This window comes from Falco punctatus (genome assembly GCF_963210335.1).
Source record: "Falco punctatus genome assembly, chromosome: 8".
Classification (NCBI taxonomy): Eukaryota; Metazoa; Chordata; class Aves; order Falconiformes; family Falconidae; genus Falco; species Falco punctatus.
The window spans coordinates 13,292,624-13,307,847 of record NC_137588.1 but is presented as its reverse complement, the minus strand read 5'-3'; the positions used below and the strand labels follow the sequence as shown (position 1 = coordinate 13,307,847).

Below are 15,224 nucleotides of genomic sequence, written 5' to 3'. Positions count from 1 at the left end.
CTCTGTATCCCTTGTCATACCTGCCTGTAAAAATTGAAAATAACTTAATATACATAATTTCCCTGCTCTGAGGGTTGTGTTAGTGTCATTAATGCTTTTTCTGGTAACTCATTCAGAGCTAGCCTCAGTAACTCTACCTGTTGCTGCATTCACTGTTTCTGACTTTACAAGTTCTAGAAACATTGAATGGCTTTTGAGGCAATTGCATTCTTTAACAATGACTTTTTTTCTCTTCTGAAATGATTCTTTGGAGGAACTGAATGTCTGGAGGTCAGAAATGGATATGAATATGGCAGTGTAAGCTTATGTCCAACCTGGGGCATCACAGCTTCAGAAGGATCTGAACAAATAGGAAAAACTTTAGATGAGGAGGAATTACATGGTGTTTGAAAAATGCAGCCTTTGAGATGGGCATTATTAAGTCTTAAAAAGGAAAATGAAAGAAGATACTAAAAACATCTGCAAATTTGTATTCAGTCATTCTGTGTTCTTTTTGGGAAAGGATTTGTTTATAAAATCCCAGCTCATTCTCCAGGGAGGTTTATTTTAGATGTTAACATTTGTCTGAGTGCAATGAGGCACTGAAACAGGCTCTTGATGGACTTTGGGATTCCTTGTCCCTTGGGCACTTGGAGAAGTGTCTGTCCACAATGAGTGCTGCAGGCTCAGCTCTGCCTGAGACAGAGGAGCTGTGGCTGCCTCCCAGCCAGGCTTTCTGATGGCTTCTAGGATACCACTGTGTTTTCAATGAACTAGTAAACATATGTACAGGCTTGGTATGCATCCAAAATATAAATACATTCAGTAAAATGATCTTTGCAAGCTTAATAATTGATTTAGGGTTTTTTTTTTTGTCTGCTGTGCTCTAGATCTGAGGTTTGTAAATTGTGGATGTAGATTTTTTTTTTTCAAGGTGAATGATGATGGATTTTAAAATGTGTTCAAAGAAATGTACATGTAAGGAATTATTTCTATTAAGTGGAGTTTTAATCAGCTACTGCTAAATCTTATGTTTCTGTTTCCTATTTCTTATATTGCTACAAGTGAGAAACTTACCTTAGGCAGTCTTATATCTTACTTTTGACAGACTATTATGAAAGAAGGGTTGTTATTTTATTACCAGGTCTCTACTTGTTTGCAGGTCCTTACTGTAACAGGACATGGGATGGCTGGTTGTGCTGGAGTGATGTTGCTGCTGGAACTGTGTCAGTACAGCGCTGTCCTGACTACTTTCAGGATTTCAACCCTTCAGGTAAGTGTGTGGGGGCTTCTACATCAATATATTTATTAATAAATTGAGGTTTTGGGTGCTTGATGCCTCCTGTTTGCCCCACTCAAGTCACTAATGCTCCAGAATGTCACCAATTCCAAACTCATTATTTGTATTTTTCCTTTATCACACAGAAAATCACCAAGTTACTTATTTTCTTTTCTGAAATATGTCCTTGAGGGATTCTGTAGATTAGGAAGTAGGAACTGAAGCTAGATCACTGTTTTTTCCTCTTAGAGATGACCTTTTCTCTCTGACAGACAATCAGAAATATGACTTATTCTTTTACCTGAATTTATCAGTTGAAGTTGACAAGGGTTTCTCCCACAGGTGAATCTTTTTCTGTTTCTGTAGGCTAAACTTTGTATCTGTGAGCATGTGGAAAATTGTCATAGACTTCCACTCTTGTCACCTGTTGCATTTGGTATTTCCCAAGGTCCTTTCATGCCTCTTGCTATTTGATGATAGAAATCATTGTGTTCTGATATATTTTACATTTTGGTTCTTGAGGAGTTTCTCTGTTTTGCACCAGGTTGGGAGGGGAGTATTGATCTGCTGGAGGGCAGGAAGGCTCTGCAGGGGGATCTGGACAGGCCGGACCGACGGGCCAAGGCCAGTTGCACGAGGCTCAACAGGGAGAGCTGCCAGGTTTTGCGCTGGGCTCACACCAGCCCCACGCAGCGCTGCAGGCCTGGGGCAGAGCGGCTGGGAAGCTGCCTGGTGGGAAAGGCCCTGGGGGTGCTGGGTGACGTGAGCCAGCAGTGTGCCCAGGTGGCCAAGAAGCCCAGCAGCATCCTGGCTTGTATCTGAAACAGTGTGGCCAGCAGGACCAGGGAAGCAATTTTCCCCCTGTACCTGGCACTGGTGAGGCTGCACCTCAAATACTGTGTTCAGTTTTGGGCCCCTCACTACAAGAGGGATGTAGGGGTGCTGAGCGTGTCCAGAGAAGGGCAATGGAGCTGGGGAAGGGTCTGGAGCAGAAGTCCTATGAGGAGCAGTTGAGGGAATTGGGGTTGTTTAGTCTGGAGAAAAGGAGGCTCGGGGGGAACCTTCTTGCTCTCTCCAGCTACCTGACAGGAGGCTGTAGGCAGGTGGGGGTCGGTCTCTTCTCCCAGATAATAATAAGTGACAGGGAAAGAGGAAATAGCCTTGAGTCACAGCAGGGGAGGTTTAGATTAAATACTATGAAAAATGTCTTCACTGAAACGATGCTCAAGCATTGCAACAGGTTGCCCAGGGAGGTGGTGGAATCCACTGACCCTGGAAGTGTTTAAAAAACACATGGATGTGGTGCTTACAGACATGGTTTAGTGGTGGACTTGGCAGTCCTGGGTTAACGGTTGGACTTGATCTTAAAAGTCTTTTCCAACCTAAATGATTCTATGATTTTGTTGATCTCCTGCCTGTCCAATTCCGATTTCCAGTGGTAGGATGTTAGACTTCAGTTTAGATCTTGGATGTTACAACAGGCCATTTAAATATTCTTGTCACTTCATCTGGTAGTTCTCAAACAGTTAGTTTGATCTATTTTTTTACTTACTGGATTGGAGGAGGGACATGTATTTGTTTTCTTAAGAAATACACATCATCAGTTGCCCTTGCCAAGCAAGAGGCCTCTGGTTTCTCAGAATTCATAGTAACAAGCAATGTCTCTCTAGTCATATTAATAAAGCTGTCATTTGCTTGCCAGTCTTTCCTCATTAGATACTAGGGATCAGGAAGCAGAATGTCAGTGCTGACTCTTGTGTTTTTCTTTTGTTTTTATTTCCATGTATTTTGTAGAAAAAGTTACGAAGATCTGTGATCCAAGTGGGAATTGGTTTAGACACCCAGAAAGCAACAGGACGTGGACAAACTATACCCAGTGTAATATCTATACACATGAAAAAGTGAAGGTAGGAAAGGAATGAATGCATGTTACCAGTGTCCAGAAACTGATCTGAAAAATTTCACAATTTTCAAAAGTTGAATGGCAGAAGAGCTGATGCAACATCAACATGGTAAATGAAGAAGGCATCTTGAATAAAAAGGATGAATCGTGCAAAACAGACTCAATAAACCCCAACCCACCTGCTTTTATCTTTTACAGCCGATTTCAACTGATTAAATAATATGATCATATTTTTGTTCATGGGTATTTTAAATTTATAGCTGCTAGTATTGTCTAGGTCATCCACAGTCATCTACTGGTAAGATTTATAAGAACGGATCTTTACATTTTGCTCTGTAGTTTTGAAGTAGGGTCCAAGTTGAGCAGAACTGCAGGAGGTTTGCACATCTCTGGAAGACGTGCTGAGTGCATGGCTTTATCCAATTAAATCATAGTGAGAGATTTTCAGCTGGGGCATAACCAAAGTTTTATTTGGGATGAATACATCTTCAAGGCAGCTTTCAGTAGAGTTCAGATGTTTGATTTTTTTTTTTCTTTTTCCACCCCCTGTGTGAAAAGCAGAGCTAAACTTTTTTCTTCTTTACAGAAGTGCAGGCAAGCTATAGTTGAGTGGATTCACCACAGGATCTTTGAAGGCCAAAGGAAAGTAAATGATGAGAAGTGTTAGATAGGGTTTGTTTTTCCTTGTGATCCTTTTCCTTTGTATACCTTTTGCCCTGCCTCCCAAGTGTAATTTTTTCAGTTTCTGCAATATTAAGCTGTGCACATGAATGGAAAACCTATATTTTGAGTTCATTTAAGTGAAATTTTGCAAGCATCCAAAATTATCACAGGCCAGGCAGCAAAATACTTTGAGTGTTGTTTTCTGTTTATTAAAGGTAGACTCTCTGCACACACATACCTATGTGTATGTATTGATGGTACTTTTATAGACCTCACGTTATCTTGAAGATTCCTAACCACTGACAGATTTAAAAAATAATAATAAAAAAAGAGGGAAGCCTCCAAATGCCCTCATGCTGAGATACTTCGTAATATGTGAGGATATAGTGGGCAAAATTGTGTATTTTGCCACTGTCTCACTCCATATGTCCACTTATATTCTTTATGTTTATGAAAAATTCAGTTGTGGGAAGAAGCAGTAAATTGAAACAGTAAATGCCCAAGTACTAATAGTATAAAATGCAGGTAAAGATAGACTGTTAATTAATTTGGATCTCATGGAAAAGAGCTAAAATTATTTAGCAGATTGTGTCAAGAATACTGGCATCTAGTAGAGATCCTAACTGGCCACATTGTTGCTGTCAGGTGTGCTTTAGGGTATTTACCTAGAAACCATATTGAGAGAAGGTGGTGATAGATGATAACAAGGCATTTTTGTATTGCTTTTTCTCAAATCACGAGACACTGAATACAGTAATGGCAGTTTAATTCTTCTAGAAGAGATGCTATAATTCATTGATTCTTGCTAATACTTGGCTAGAAGAATATTATTCAGACAGGAGCAGGTGCATACAGGTCCTTCTTTATGAATAATGAGCTAGTTTCCCTCAGGCTGTTTTGCCAGTGTATTTCAATTCTGTCATGCATCAGAAGCTATTGTTAAAATGAAATAATAGCTCTGAAGAAAGCCTTACTGCTTGCTACAGTTCTGTGTGTCACATTAAATGCTATCTTTTCACTTCACTTGGAAGGCTGGTTAGATAATGCACAATAAATGTAATGGTTGTCCATTGTTCATTTCTTATTGTTATTGCTCCCATCAGCAGTCCCTGTTGTATCACTGTTTTGTGCTGGTTCTAAATTGCACGGGAATATTCTAAATCCTTAAAGTACTTTTTTCTAAATTGGTCACTGAATGAGGTGGTGATACAGGATATGGACCAGTCATAGAAAGGCTGTCATTATGTATAAGTAGCCAGGGTTTAGCATTATGAGGGTAACCATAGTTTTTTCTTACTTCCAAACTCATGGGAAAGTTTCACTTAAATGTGTTGCATTGCTGCCTTTTTTTTTTTTTTTTATTCTCATTTTTACATTATCCCATTTTACTCTAGCATGTAGAAAGAGGTACCCTTGTCTCATCTTACAACCTTCTTAATGCTTTACCTGGAATCTTTTTATGCTATTTCAAAAGTCAATATATGTAGCAAGCTGTGGTTAGTCTGTCTTAAATTGGAATAATAAATTCAGAGGATACATACAGTTTGGAGTACATGAGTATTTATATGTGTGCTCTAATTCTTCCTATAGAATCTAGATAGTCATGCTTTATTGTGATACTATAAGGTTTAACCTGAAAATCTTAATTTTCTTATATGCAAAATTATAATCTTACTTTTAATGCAACAAGAAATGTTGTGAGACAGATTCCATGACTGAGAGCAAGTGGTTTTTACTAGTGGAATTTAATATATTTATTAATTTAAAGAATTAATGATAGCATATTGTACATATTCCAAATATTAATTTACTAGTTCCTCATTTTTACCTTTTGTATCTACCCAGCTTTTCATAATTTTGTAGTTTTGGTCTAGGCTTGTTTTAATAAGACCATTTAGTCTTCCCTATTTTTGAGTCATTGTTAATACTTTTCATGCTCTTCCTTAAATGCTGAATCAAAACTAAATTTCTGATATCATAATCACAGCTTGCTTCCAAGGAATTATCTTCAAATGGTAAGAAGGAAATCTTCTATGAGGAAAATATACATGAATGCATTTGGGAAGCACATGTTTTACTGAAGAGTTGTGTTAATAGATGAATAAAGCCTCAGACAGGAATGCACCCAGGGCAGTAGCCTAAATGGCCTGATTTATGTAAATATGCAGAAAAAACATAGTGGTATATATTAGAAACCTAATGTTTTAACTGATGAGAGGTAAGTTTTAGTGATGATTTCAATGAACCTGTTGTGTGTCCTACAGAAAGAGATCTTAGTAGAGATGTTGATTTGCAGGATTCTAGATTTGACTCATGATTACCTGTAATATTTTTATTTTCTTAGTCATATTATAGTCATTTTATATGCAGAAGAGATATATAAGTATGTGCTTTATCAACAAGAGTTCTGTATGCATCACAGGTCCTTGGTTTTGTTCTTGTATTGCAGACTGCTCTGAACTTGTATTACTTGGCCATCATCGGACATGGCCTTTCAATTGCATCACTTCTGATTTCTCTTGGCATATTCTTTTATTTTAAGTAAGTATGTTTAAAATATATTTTAAATCCATTACCAAATATCAGTGGTTGCAACAATCCTAGTTTCAATACTTTGAAACACCACCCCTCCCAATGAAGTTAGGTGGAGCAAGAAGGTGAAGGAAGTCAGTATATTGGTTTGGCATTGAATATCATACTGTAATAAAATTTTAGGTTTCTTGTCTCAGAAACCTAAAATCCCAGCTCTGAAAACAAAAAATTGTAGAATATATTGACAATAGGAAATTAGGACCGGGAAATTTTCTGTTTGTTTGTTTTTGGTTTGTGGTGCATTTTTTTTAATAATAAGCTACATTGTGGATATGCCGAGCATCAACAAAATTAAATGGAAACCAAAATACTGATGACACATGGTAGGTATGCTAACATTCCAAAGTAGGTAGTCACAAAATATGATAAACTGTGGAGAAAGTAAGGCTAAGAGCTACAGTAGGAATGGGAATAATAATCCTGTTTCTTTATTCACTGTGTTATGTCTATAACAGTTATGTCATATCCACTGAATAACAGTTACTATATTACCTTCTTGAAAGAAAGTTTGAGCAGTGTATCGCCACTGTCACAACAAATTGCAATATAATGCCCAGGTCTTTTAAAATTAGTCTTAGTACTTCACATTTTGTGAACTTACTTTTCTTTCCCATGAAAGAGACTTTTTTTTTTTTTGAAGAAGTTGATGATGCTTAGTAGAAGGGTGAAACCAGGAGCGTTGCCACATGAGCAGAGCTGAGAGAGACAAGTTATCATCTCTGCCAAATTCTACACTGCACACTGTAGGCTTTCCTTGTTAACTGGCACGAGGTTAATAATTTCTGCATCGTTTTGCACCAGATAATGTAGATCTGCTCTATGGTCTAACATATTTCTTACCACTATACCCTACTGTCTCACTCCATCTTTTTTTTTTTTTCTGACATTTAAATATGAGTAGCACATGCACCAGCAACTGTTGGGTCAGCTGAGATTTTGCTTTTCTCATGCCTCTGGATTTTGATTAGGCAGGGGTACCAGATAACTGATAAAAAATTATCCTTTTTAGTCACATCTGGCTGAATATAGTGTTTCTAATTTAGGTATGTATAATTTCCCCAGGTTCTGGGGCAACATTTCCACAAATACTCAACAAACCAGAGTGCTTCAACTTTGTAGCCTCTCTTTATGAAATCCAATGTTCAAGATGACTTTTCAGCTTTTTCTGACTTTTCATGAGGGCAAACCAAAACATTTCTGTTTTTTAAACACTTTTTTATATGACCTGTAAAAAAAATGCTTACCATTTCCAGAGTCACTTTCCCTCCAAAAAATCAACAGATGAAATGGGTCTGAGTCCTTATAAGAAGCTTGATTTTGTATAAAAAAGGGTTATACTGTTGCTATAAATGTTACAATAAGTTTAACAGACTAAATATCTAATGTGAACAGGGAAAGTGCTTTGACATATATCTCTCAGGAGAAAACAAAAAGATTTGGAATATGATAGGATTTTAAAAGTTCAGAGACAGTAAAGCATGATTTTTCTGTACTATAATATGAAAACCAAGCCAATTTCATCTTGGCTTGTGGCATTTACTGCAAAAGTAGGTGATGTGCTTTGTTACCGTTGTAACTGACACGTTTGTCTAACTCCCCAGGGATTTTTTTTCTCCCTCCAGTAGAAGGATCATCTCTCCTCAAAGAACCACATGGAATTAATCCAGACCCACAAACCACATTTTCTAGACTGTGGTTATGTTGAGATATAAAAGGAAATTACAAAATTTAAAGGGAGCTAAAGAAAGTCCTCTACAAGATGTTCTCTTGGGATGTACAGTTCCTCTAAAGTATTTTTAGTACCAGAAGGGTATTTAAGGATCTAGATTAATACCAGGATGTATTATGTATCGGCTGAAGCTTGTATAATTATTCATAGCTTTAACAGGTGGACTTTTTTTTTTTTTTTGCTATTGTGTGGGGGTGCCTCTGAACTTGTCATGTTTCCAAAAAAATTATTCTGTTAGTTGATTGATAGTTTCCAGACAACATTTGCTGGATTGCTGACCATTAGAAGAATATCTTTAGGTTTGACTAGAAAGACGGTACTTTTCTCCATAGGAAAAACACTTCAAATATCTTTAGCTTTTCAAATATCAGCTACCTGGGTTTTGAATGATTTTTTTTTTCTAGATTAAAATGTTTTGGTGCATTTTATTTTTTAATTTGAAATTCTGTTTTTTCTTCAGAAAAATGGTCTCATTGGAAATACTTATCCAGTGTGTGACTTGTGTTCCCCAAGTGGATTGGAGGTCTTGGTTTAACAGTGTAAACTGAATAATAAACTTAGAACTCTGATCTTCCTCTCTGAAAATTAATCTATGACACATAAAAGTAACTTCTTGCAGTGGCTCTGCTTTCTCATTCTCTTATATATTCTAAATCATACATGTGTTTATTATAAATCTTCTGTTAAAATAGTGGTGTGGTTTTCATAAAGAAAGAAAAACAAGGCAAGAGAAAACTATAAAAAAAATGTGAATTCAGAGAAAGGGGAGCTGTTATTTGAAAGAATCTCCCTCCCAACCCAAAAAAAACCCAAGCCAAATGAACAATGCCCCGCCCCCGAAGTAAAGGCATTGTTGTTGATCAAACGTCATGTCAAATCACATGACAGCGCTCACAGAGGATAGCAACACTTCACTTAGAGTGGGAAAACTCTTGTATGACAGATTGATAGATAGGACGTTCCTAAGATACTTTAAGTTAATTTCAACTAAACAGGTAAATGCCCTTATGTGCATGTGTGGACTTTACTGGTTGAATTTTGCAGTATTTGAATACCTTAAAAAAATCAGATCTCAAATGCAGCTAGGAGCTTTTGAAAATGTTACCCTTTTTCTTTTGGAGAAATATTGGAGAAATGAATTTTTCCCTAATGTCCAAGACATGCAGGAGTCAAAATAGGAAGGGAAATAGGTAATTTAGCAGGTCTGTTGTTGTTTTGTTGCACATGGTTTAATCCAGGGGTAGGTCATTCCGTTGTTCTTAGATCATAATTATGAGAAGTGGTTAAAGGATATTATGTCATTAAGAAAAACAGTCAGAAAAAGGAATATAGGAAGGGTAACAGAAGATGGAGGGTGGGGAGGCTTAGGAAAAATCTTTTTATTACCGAAAGCTGTCTTCATTTTTAAATGTCATCAGTCTTGCTTTCTTGTTTCTCGTCTGGTGATCCTTTCAATCCTTTTATGCATGGGTGGAGGTGGGTGTGGATGGGTGTGTTTGAATATTCAACAGGAACAGCTGCTGGATGACCCTGAGAGATGGCCCCATTAGCTGTACGTGCTTTTCCTTGCCTGTGCATTGAATCTTAACAATAAGCAGACAGAATTCCAGAGTCCTTCATGACTTGTTTACACAAAGCCTTTAGCTGGAATCTAGTGTTGCCCCTCTGTTTGTATACAAGCTATACAGGAAAAAAGCACCATATAAAAATACATTTTGAAAGAACATAACCCCCTGCAATTATAATAATCAAAGCTTTATGCATTTTAGGCATTAAAATGAAAACCAAAATAAAATCGAAAAAAGTCTAATGGAATATACTTCACCACTTAATTAGTGTCAAAACCTGTGTTCTGTATTTTGGACACTTACTTTTCTATTTTCTTCAGGGAAATAACACTTGGCAAGCAAAGGTTTATGTAGGGTAGGTCCTTGTGCTGCATGGCAGCTCTGGTATCTAGAGTGGTTTCCTTCCCTCATATTTAGGGACTTGAGGCTTAATATGTCTCAGTGCTCTGAGGCCTGACTTGCAGAACCTCTGCCTTATTCATGGTATTGCACTGTGCATATGTGAACCTCTTAGCTTACTCCATGTATCTGTGGGGTGCTTCATACCCTCTTCTTGTGAAAGTTGCAAAGAATACAAGAAGCGCAGTCTCCTCTACAGCCAGTTTTTGCTGTCTCTCTTGTTCAGCAGGGTCATTTTGTTTCTTGTTTCACTTGTTGTGTTCTCAGCAGTTTTCAATATACTACTCCAGCTTTTGTGACTATTCCTTATCTGTGTTTCTCTGTTAAATATAAAGTTCTTCTCCCTCCTGCCCTCCCAAACTGAAAATGACTCACCAATGTCCGTACTTTATCTTTTCTTCCAGGCATGCTGTTTGAAAAGGCTAGAAAACTTGGTTTATTTTTTCTCCTCTGTGACAATTTAGACTTGTCCCCTGCTGATCTTGTCAATGTAGTTCTGACTTCTCTAACAGTGAAGAGCAGTTACATATGTAAGCAGTAGATTTTCATCCTCCAGTTAGTCATTTCATGTTGTCAGTCAGCTGCACTCCATATTGCTGGCTACTAAATGGAGGGAGGGACGTGTGGTTATAAAGCACAGACTGTACAACAGAGGCTTCAGTAGCTGCTTTCTCCGAAATAACCAAAGAGCATTTCCTGAGAGGTGACCACAGTACCACAACCTTTATCACTTCTCTGTGCATGTGGGAGAGGTTTCCCTGAGCACTGCTCACACTACAAACCCAGGCTCTGCTCCTGACTGCCCGTACCGACATGCTGCACGAGCTGTCAGTCTGCGTGTGTGTGCTGTGCACCCCCTCTCTTAAATCTAAAGGGATTATTTTTACCCAGCTTTGTAAACTGATCATCTGCTTTCCTAACGAAATGGATGTTACTTGCACTTCTAGGAATTTTGAGCATTAGGGTTTAATAACCCAATGGTCTGAATTATTTATATATCCATATAGACTTTCTATCTTGTTTTGTGTTTGTCTGTAAAACCGAATTTCTTTGGAAAAATTTGAATGAGAAGCACTCCTGCCTCTTGGAATGGCACTGAGTTAGACCCGCTTTCTCTAGAATGGTAGATAAACAGAAATTTGCTGTGATTATGTTCAGCTTCTAGTATTGTTTAATATTATCAAACTTCTGTTTAAAAAAAAAAGCAAGCCCTTCCAAAGATTTTTTTTTAATTTTATTGCAAGATTAAAAGCAAACCTTGAAAATGAATACAATTAAATGCAGTTATATATTACATTTTATAATTATATCTTATTTACTGTTTATAATAGTTATATATAAAATTCAATACTTGCGTTATTTTACTTATTTGGTGATTTCTCTAGCTATAGGATTAAGGAATAAAAGTGACAAGAATGTGACTAAAAAAAAGAACTATCCTCAAAAATTTTTCAGAGGTTTGGGTGAATAGAAATGTAGGGTAAGACAGCTTCTTCAAGGTCAGGTATGATAGTTAATGGGGAAATTATTCAGGTACTAACAACAAAAAAAATGTATAAATCTTCTGAAACATGTATTATTTCTATTCAAACCTCTTTTTAGAGAGCCACTGCAAAGCAGGTTCTTAACTGTAAACGTATTGGAACTGAATGTACTTGCTTTGCCTCCTGTTGGCATTTATGGGAAGGTGTTACCTTTCACATCATTCTATTAAATTTGGACTGGAGCTGAAGAAAGCATTGATGTAAGACTTCTTAATAAAATAAAGAGCTCTAGTATTTCAAAATTTCAGAGCTGTCCCCAAGTACACACAGCTGTTCCCCAGTGTATTCATTTGTTCTTGTTTCTCTTTTCTAGGAGCTTGAGTTGCCAAAGGATTACCCTGCATAAAAATCTATTTTTCTCTTTTGTTTGCAACTCTGTTGTAACAATAATTTCACTGACTGCAGTTGCCAACAATCAGGAGTTAGTTGCAACTAATCCAGTAAGTGAAAGTATATTTGGCAGCCTTGTTGATTTGTATGTGAAAAACTTCAGCAACGCAGAACAGATGAGACATGAATAGTTGATTAAATGTATGTAGTGAGGTTAAAATGTTCAGTAACGATGCATCTGTTACATAGTACAACACATGTCTAACAATGATTTGGGCATTTCATTTGAGGTTTTGAAGTAGTAAAAACACTCTAAGAGACAGAGCATGCCGAACTGCTCATCTGAATTTCTACAAATCACTTTTTCAGAGAAACAACTGCAAGAAAGTAGCTTATTCTAAATCATGTCAGTGAGGTTATGGGAGTTGAATTCACCAAGGAAGGAGAGTAAAAGAAGTTTTGCAACATATTTTGGATCGATCAGATACTTTCCTGTGGCTTTAACTTTGCCATCTTCAGTTGAAATGAGAAGAATTAATTTATTTTTTTTTTTTTTTGTGAATGAACATAAAGCTGACCCTTATATTCCTGGAATAAAAAGCAAAATAAAAAAGCTGTCCATTTGGGTCTGATTTTTCTCTCTCATTTCCTGATAATACTGGGGTAAGTGTGAATCAGTAGCCTCTCCCAAAAGGCTAGGAGTTATAGCAACAGAAGAGCCTGAAAATGAAATACATAAACAAACAAATCCCTATCTGTGGCTTTATTTTTATTTAGACCTGGAAGATAAATCTAAATTCTGTGAAAGTTAGGGCAAAACTCCAGAAGCTGAATCAAGTAAAAAGATGTTGTACTGTAAAAGCTCATCAAAGTGCTGGAAAACAGGCTTGAGATAGCTGCTAATGATCATCATCAAGTGAGTAAGGTAGCAGAACATGGTAAAATAAGACTGATTTTTAGTTTGTTTTAAGCTAAGTGCCAGAAATAAATCAATAAACCACAGCAATTTCAGAAGGAAAAAAAATTAATCTATTCTGTTTAAATCTGCAAGTTAACTATTGCCCCTTTTCACAACCTCACTTTTTGTCTTCACAATAAGTTATATTTTAACATTTCATTTGAAGAATAGCTTTTGAATGAAGCTATACAGAAATATATGCCAACATGAGCTTCCTTCCAGAACCTACTATGAAAGTTGTCGACTAGCCCTAGGTACGCTTAGGATTAGGTTAAAATTGGAAGTATTGTAAGCATTTTAAAAACAGAAAATGTTCTGTGGAGTAGTTTATATCTTCTGATTGTCAAAACTGAAAAGGGATTACCCTCATTAAAGTACATTTTCTTATGTGATTACCATCAGATAATTTAAGGATCCCCTATTGATAGGAATGGTCAAATGTGGTAGTGTTTGCAATAAGGGAAAATATCATTAGAGCTTTCTGCCATCGCGCTTGAGGATCTCGAGTTCCTCATGCTTGAATAAGGAAAATACATAAATTACCAACTTTTTGTGTCACCAGAAAGTATGGAATTGCAATTCTGTGAAAATTCTATTAAAAAAAATAATAGTGGAAACAGAATAAACATTAGCATTTGAATAGCAGTATTTTTTTTCATGTTGCAAATAAAGCTCTGAGATTTTTGAAGCTTAAAAATTTATATTGTACTCTGTTTATTTCTGCAGGTTAGTTGCAAAGTGTCACAGTTCATCTACCTGTATCTAATGGGTTGCAACTACTTTTGGATGCTGTGTGAAGGCATTTACCTACATACTCTCATTGTGGTGGCTGTTTTTGCTGAGAAACAACACTTGATGTGGTATTACCTTCTTGGCTGGGGTATGAAATTTCACATTCTGTATTTTCAGGCCAATGCAATCTCTTCCTCCTTTTCATGAGAATTCAAACATCTGCACCTCTACTTCTCTGAGCTGGTAGCTTTGAACAACGATGACACACCCCTCTTCTTTGTCTGTAGTGTTTTAACAGGCTCAGAAATATTAATGTAGGAAGTTGTATGTACCTCTATCTTTGCTGAAAGAGAGATCATGCATTTCTGGAGTCAGGAAGCGACTCCTCCTTTGTATAGAGAAAATAGTCTCCTATTATAAAAAAAGACATTAAGAAGTAATTATTCATTGTTCCTCATCTCGAAGATGTTTATTCAGGAATGAATGTTTGTTTTCAAAGAAGTCTTGCCATGCCTAGGGTGGAGGGTCAGAACTGAGTTAGAGATGGCCAAGAATTTATTTTTCCAGCAGTTCCATTTGACCTGTATTGTTCACTAAGCAAATACAGAATAGCTGTGGCTGAAGATCCCAAGTAATATCAGTATCAAAACTAACAAGCCAAATCTGGTCATTTCAGATAATGTACAACAGCATATTCACAAAGTGCAAGTGCCGACTTTCTCCTCAGCCTGTGTGCTGGCACTTTCAGCTACAATATGACCCGGTACCTGGGTCACCACCTCGCCCACTACAGACACAGCTGAGATGTGGTTAAAAGACCATAGGTGCTCAGCAGTTTCTGAAAATCAGGTACCACCAGAGTGTCAAGGACCCCAGATAACTAATCTGATTATTCTTTTTAGATTTTGGATTCAACCTGATTTTCAGAGTCTGATTTCATATTTATTTTGGAGGTGACCTTGTTTTCTGGCTACTCAGCAAGTATCAGTGAGGACATGATCAAGTTAATCGTACTGGTAAAACTGTGGTTGTGTATACAATTACCTTTTTAATATTACCTACCTATTTAGCGTTATTGTAGATGGCAGTCGAAAAACATCTGTGTTAATGAAGATTGATTGTTGCATTCTAAAAAGTTATAATTTGATTTGCCTTTTCTTTCTGTGTGTCTGGCAAGGCAGTGGGAGTAAGGTTTCATACACCCTTAGAAAGAAATCTGAGAAGATAGAAATGGAATTGGTCCCTGTTAATTAATTTGCTCTGTAGTTATATAGTATGGACAAAGTGAAAATATAGAAGATTCCTGCAAGAGATGCAAGTTTCCTTAGTTATTAACTAGGTTTACATGAGAAGAAAATGTTGGTTTTATTTCACAGGTTTTCCGCTGATCCCTGCTTGCATACATGCCGTTGCTAGAAGTTTATATTATAATGATAAGTAAGTAGCATCTCAACTTGCTTTGCAAAATCTTCTGTATTTTTTTTAAGGGGGGCGGGGGGGGAAAGGAATACAAAAGATAATAAAATGCCAAATGTTTTTTCTTTTCCT

The 15,224-nt window shown here is 36.9% G+C and overlaps 1 protein-coding gene across 5 annotated transcripts in view; it reads left to right on the top strand.

Moving 5' to 3' along the window:
- CALCRL (calcitonin receptor like receptor) overlaps positions 1–15,224 on the top strand; it is a 73,888-nt gene that overhangs the window by 43,352 nt on the left and 15,312 nt on the right. For all 5 annotated transcript variants that reach the window (XM_080398401.1, XM_080398403.1, XM_080398402.1 and 2 more), the window contains 6 exons: positions 1,142–1,252; positions 3,053–3,165; positions 6,274–6,365; positions 11,970–12,096; positions 13,671–13,824; positions 15,053–15,113. In XM_080398401.1, the coding sequence (XP_080254527.1) occupies positions 1,142–1,252; positions 3,053–3,165; positions 6,274–6,365; positions 11,970–12,096; positions 13,671–13,824; positions 15,053–15,113 (658 nt within the window). The remainder of the gene's footprint in view (positions 1–1,141; positions 1,253–3,052; positions 3,166–6,273; positions 6,366–11,969; positions 12,097–13,670; positions 13,825–15,052; positions 15,114–15,224) is intronic.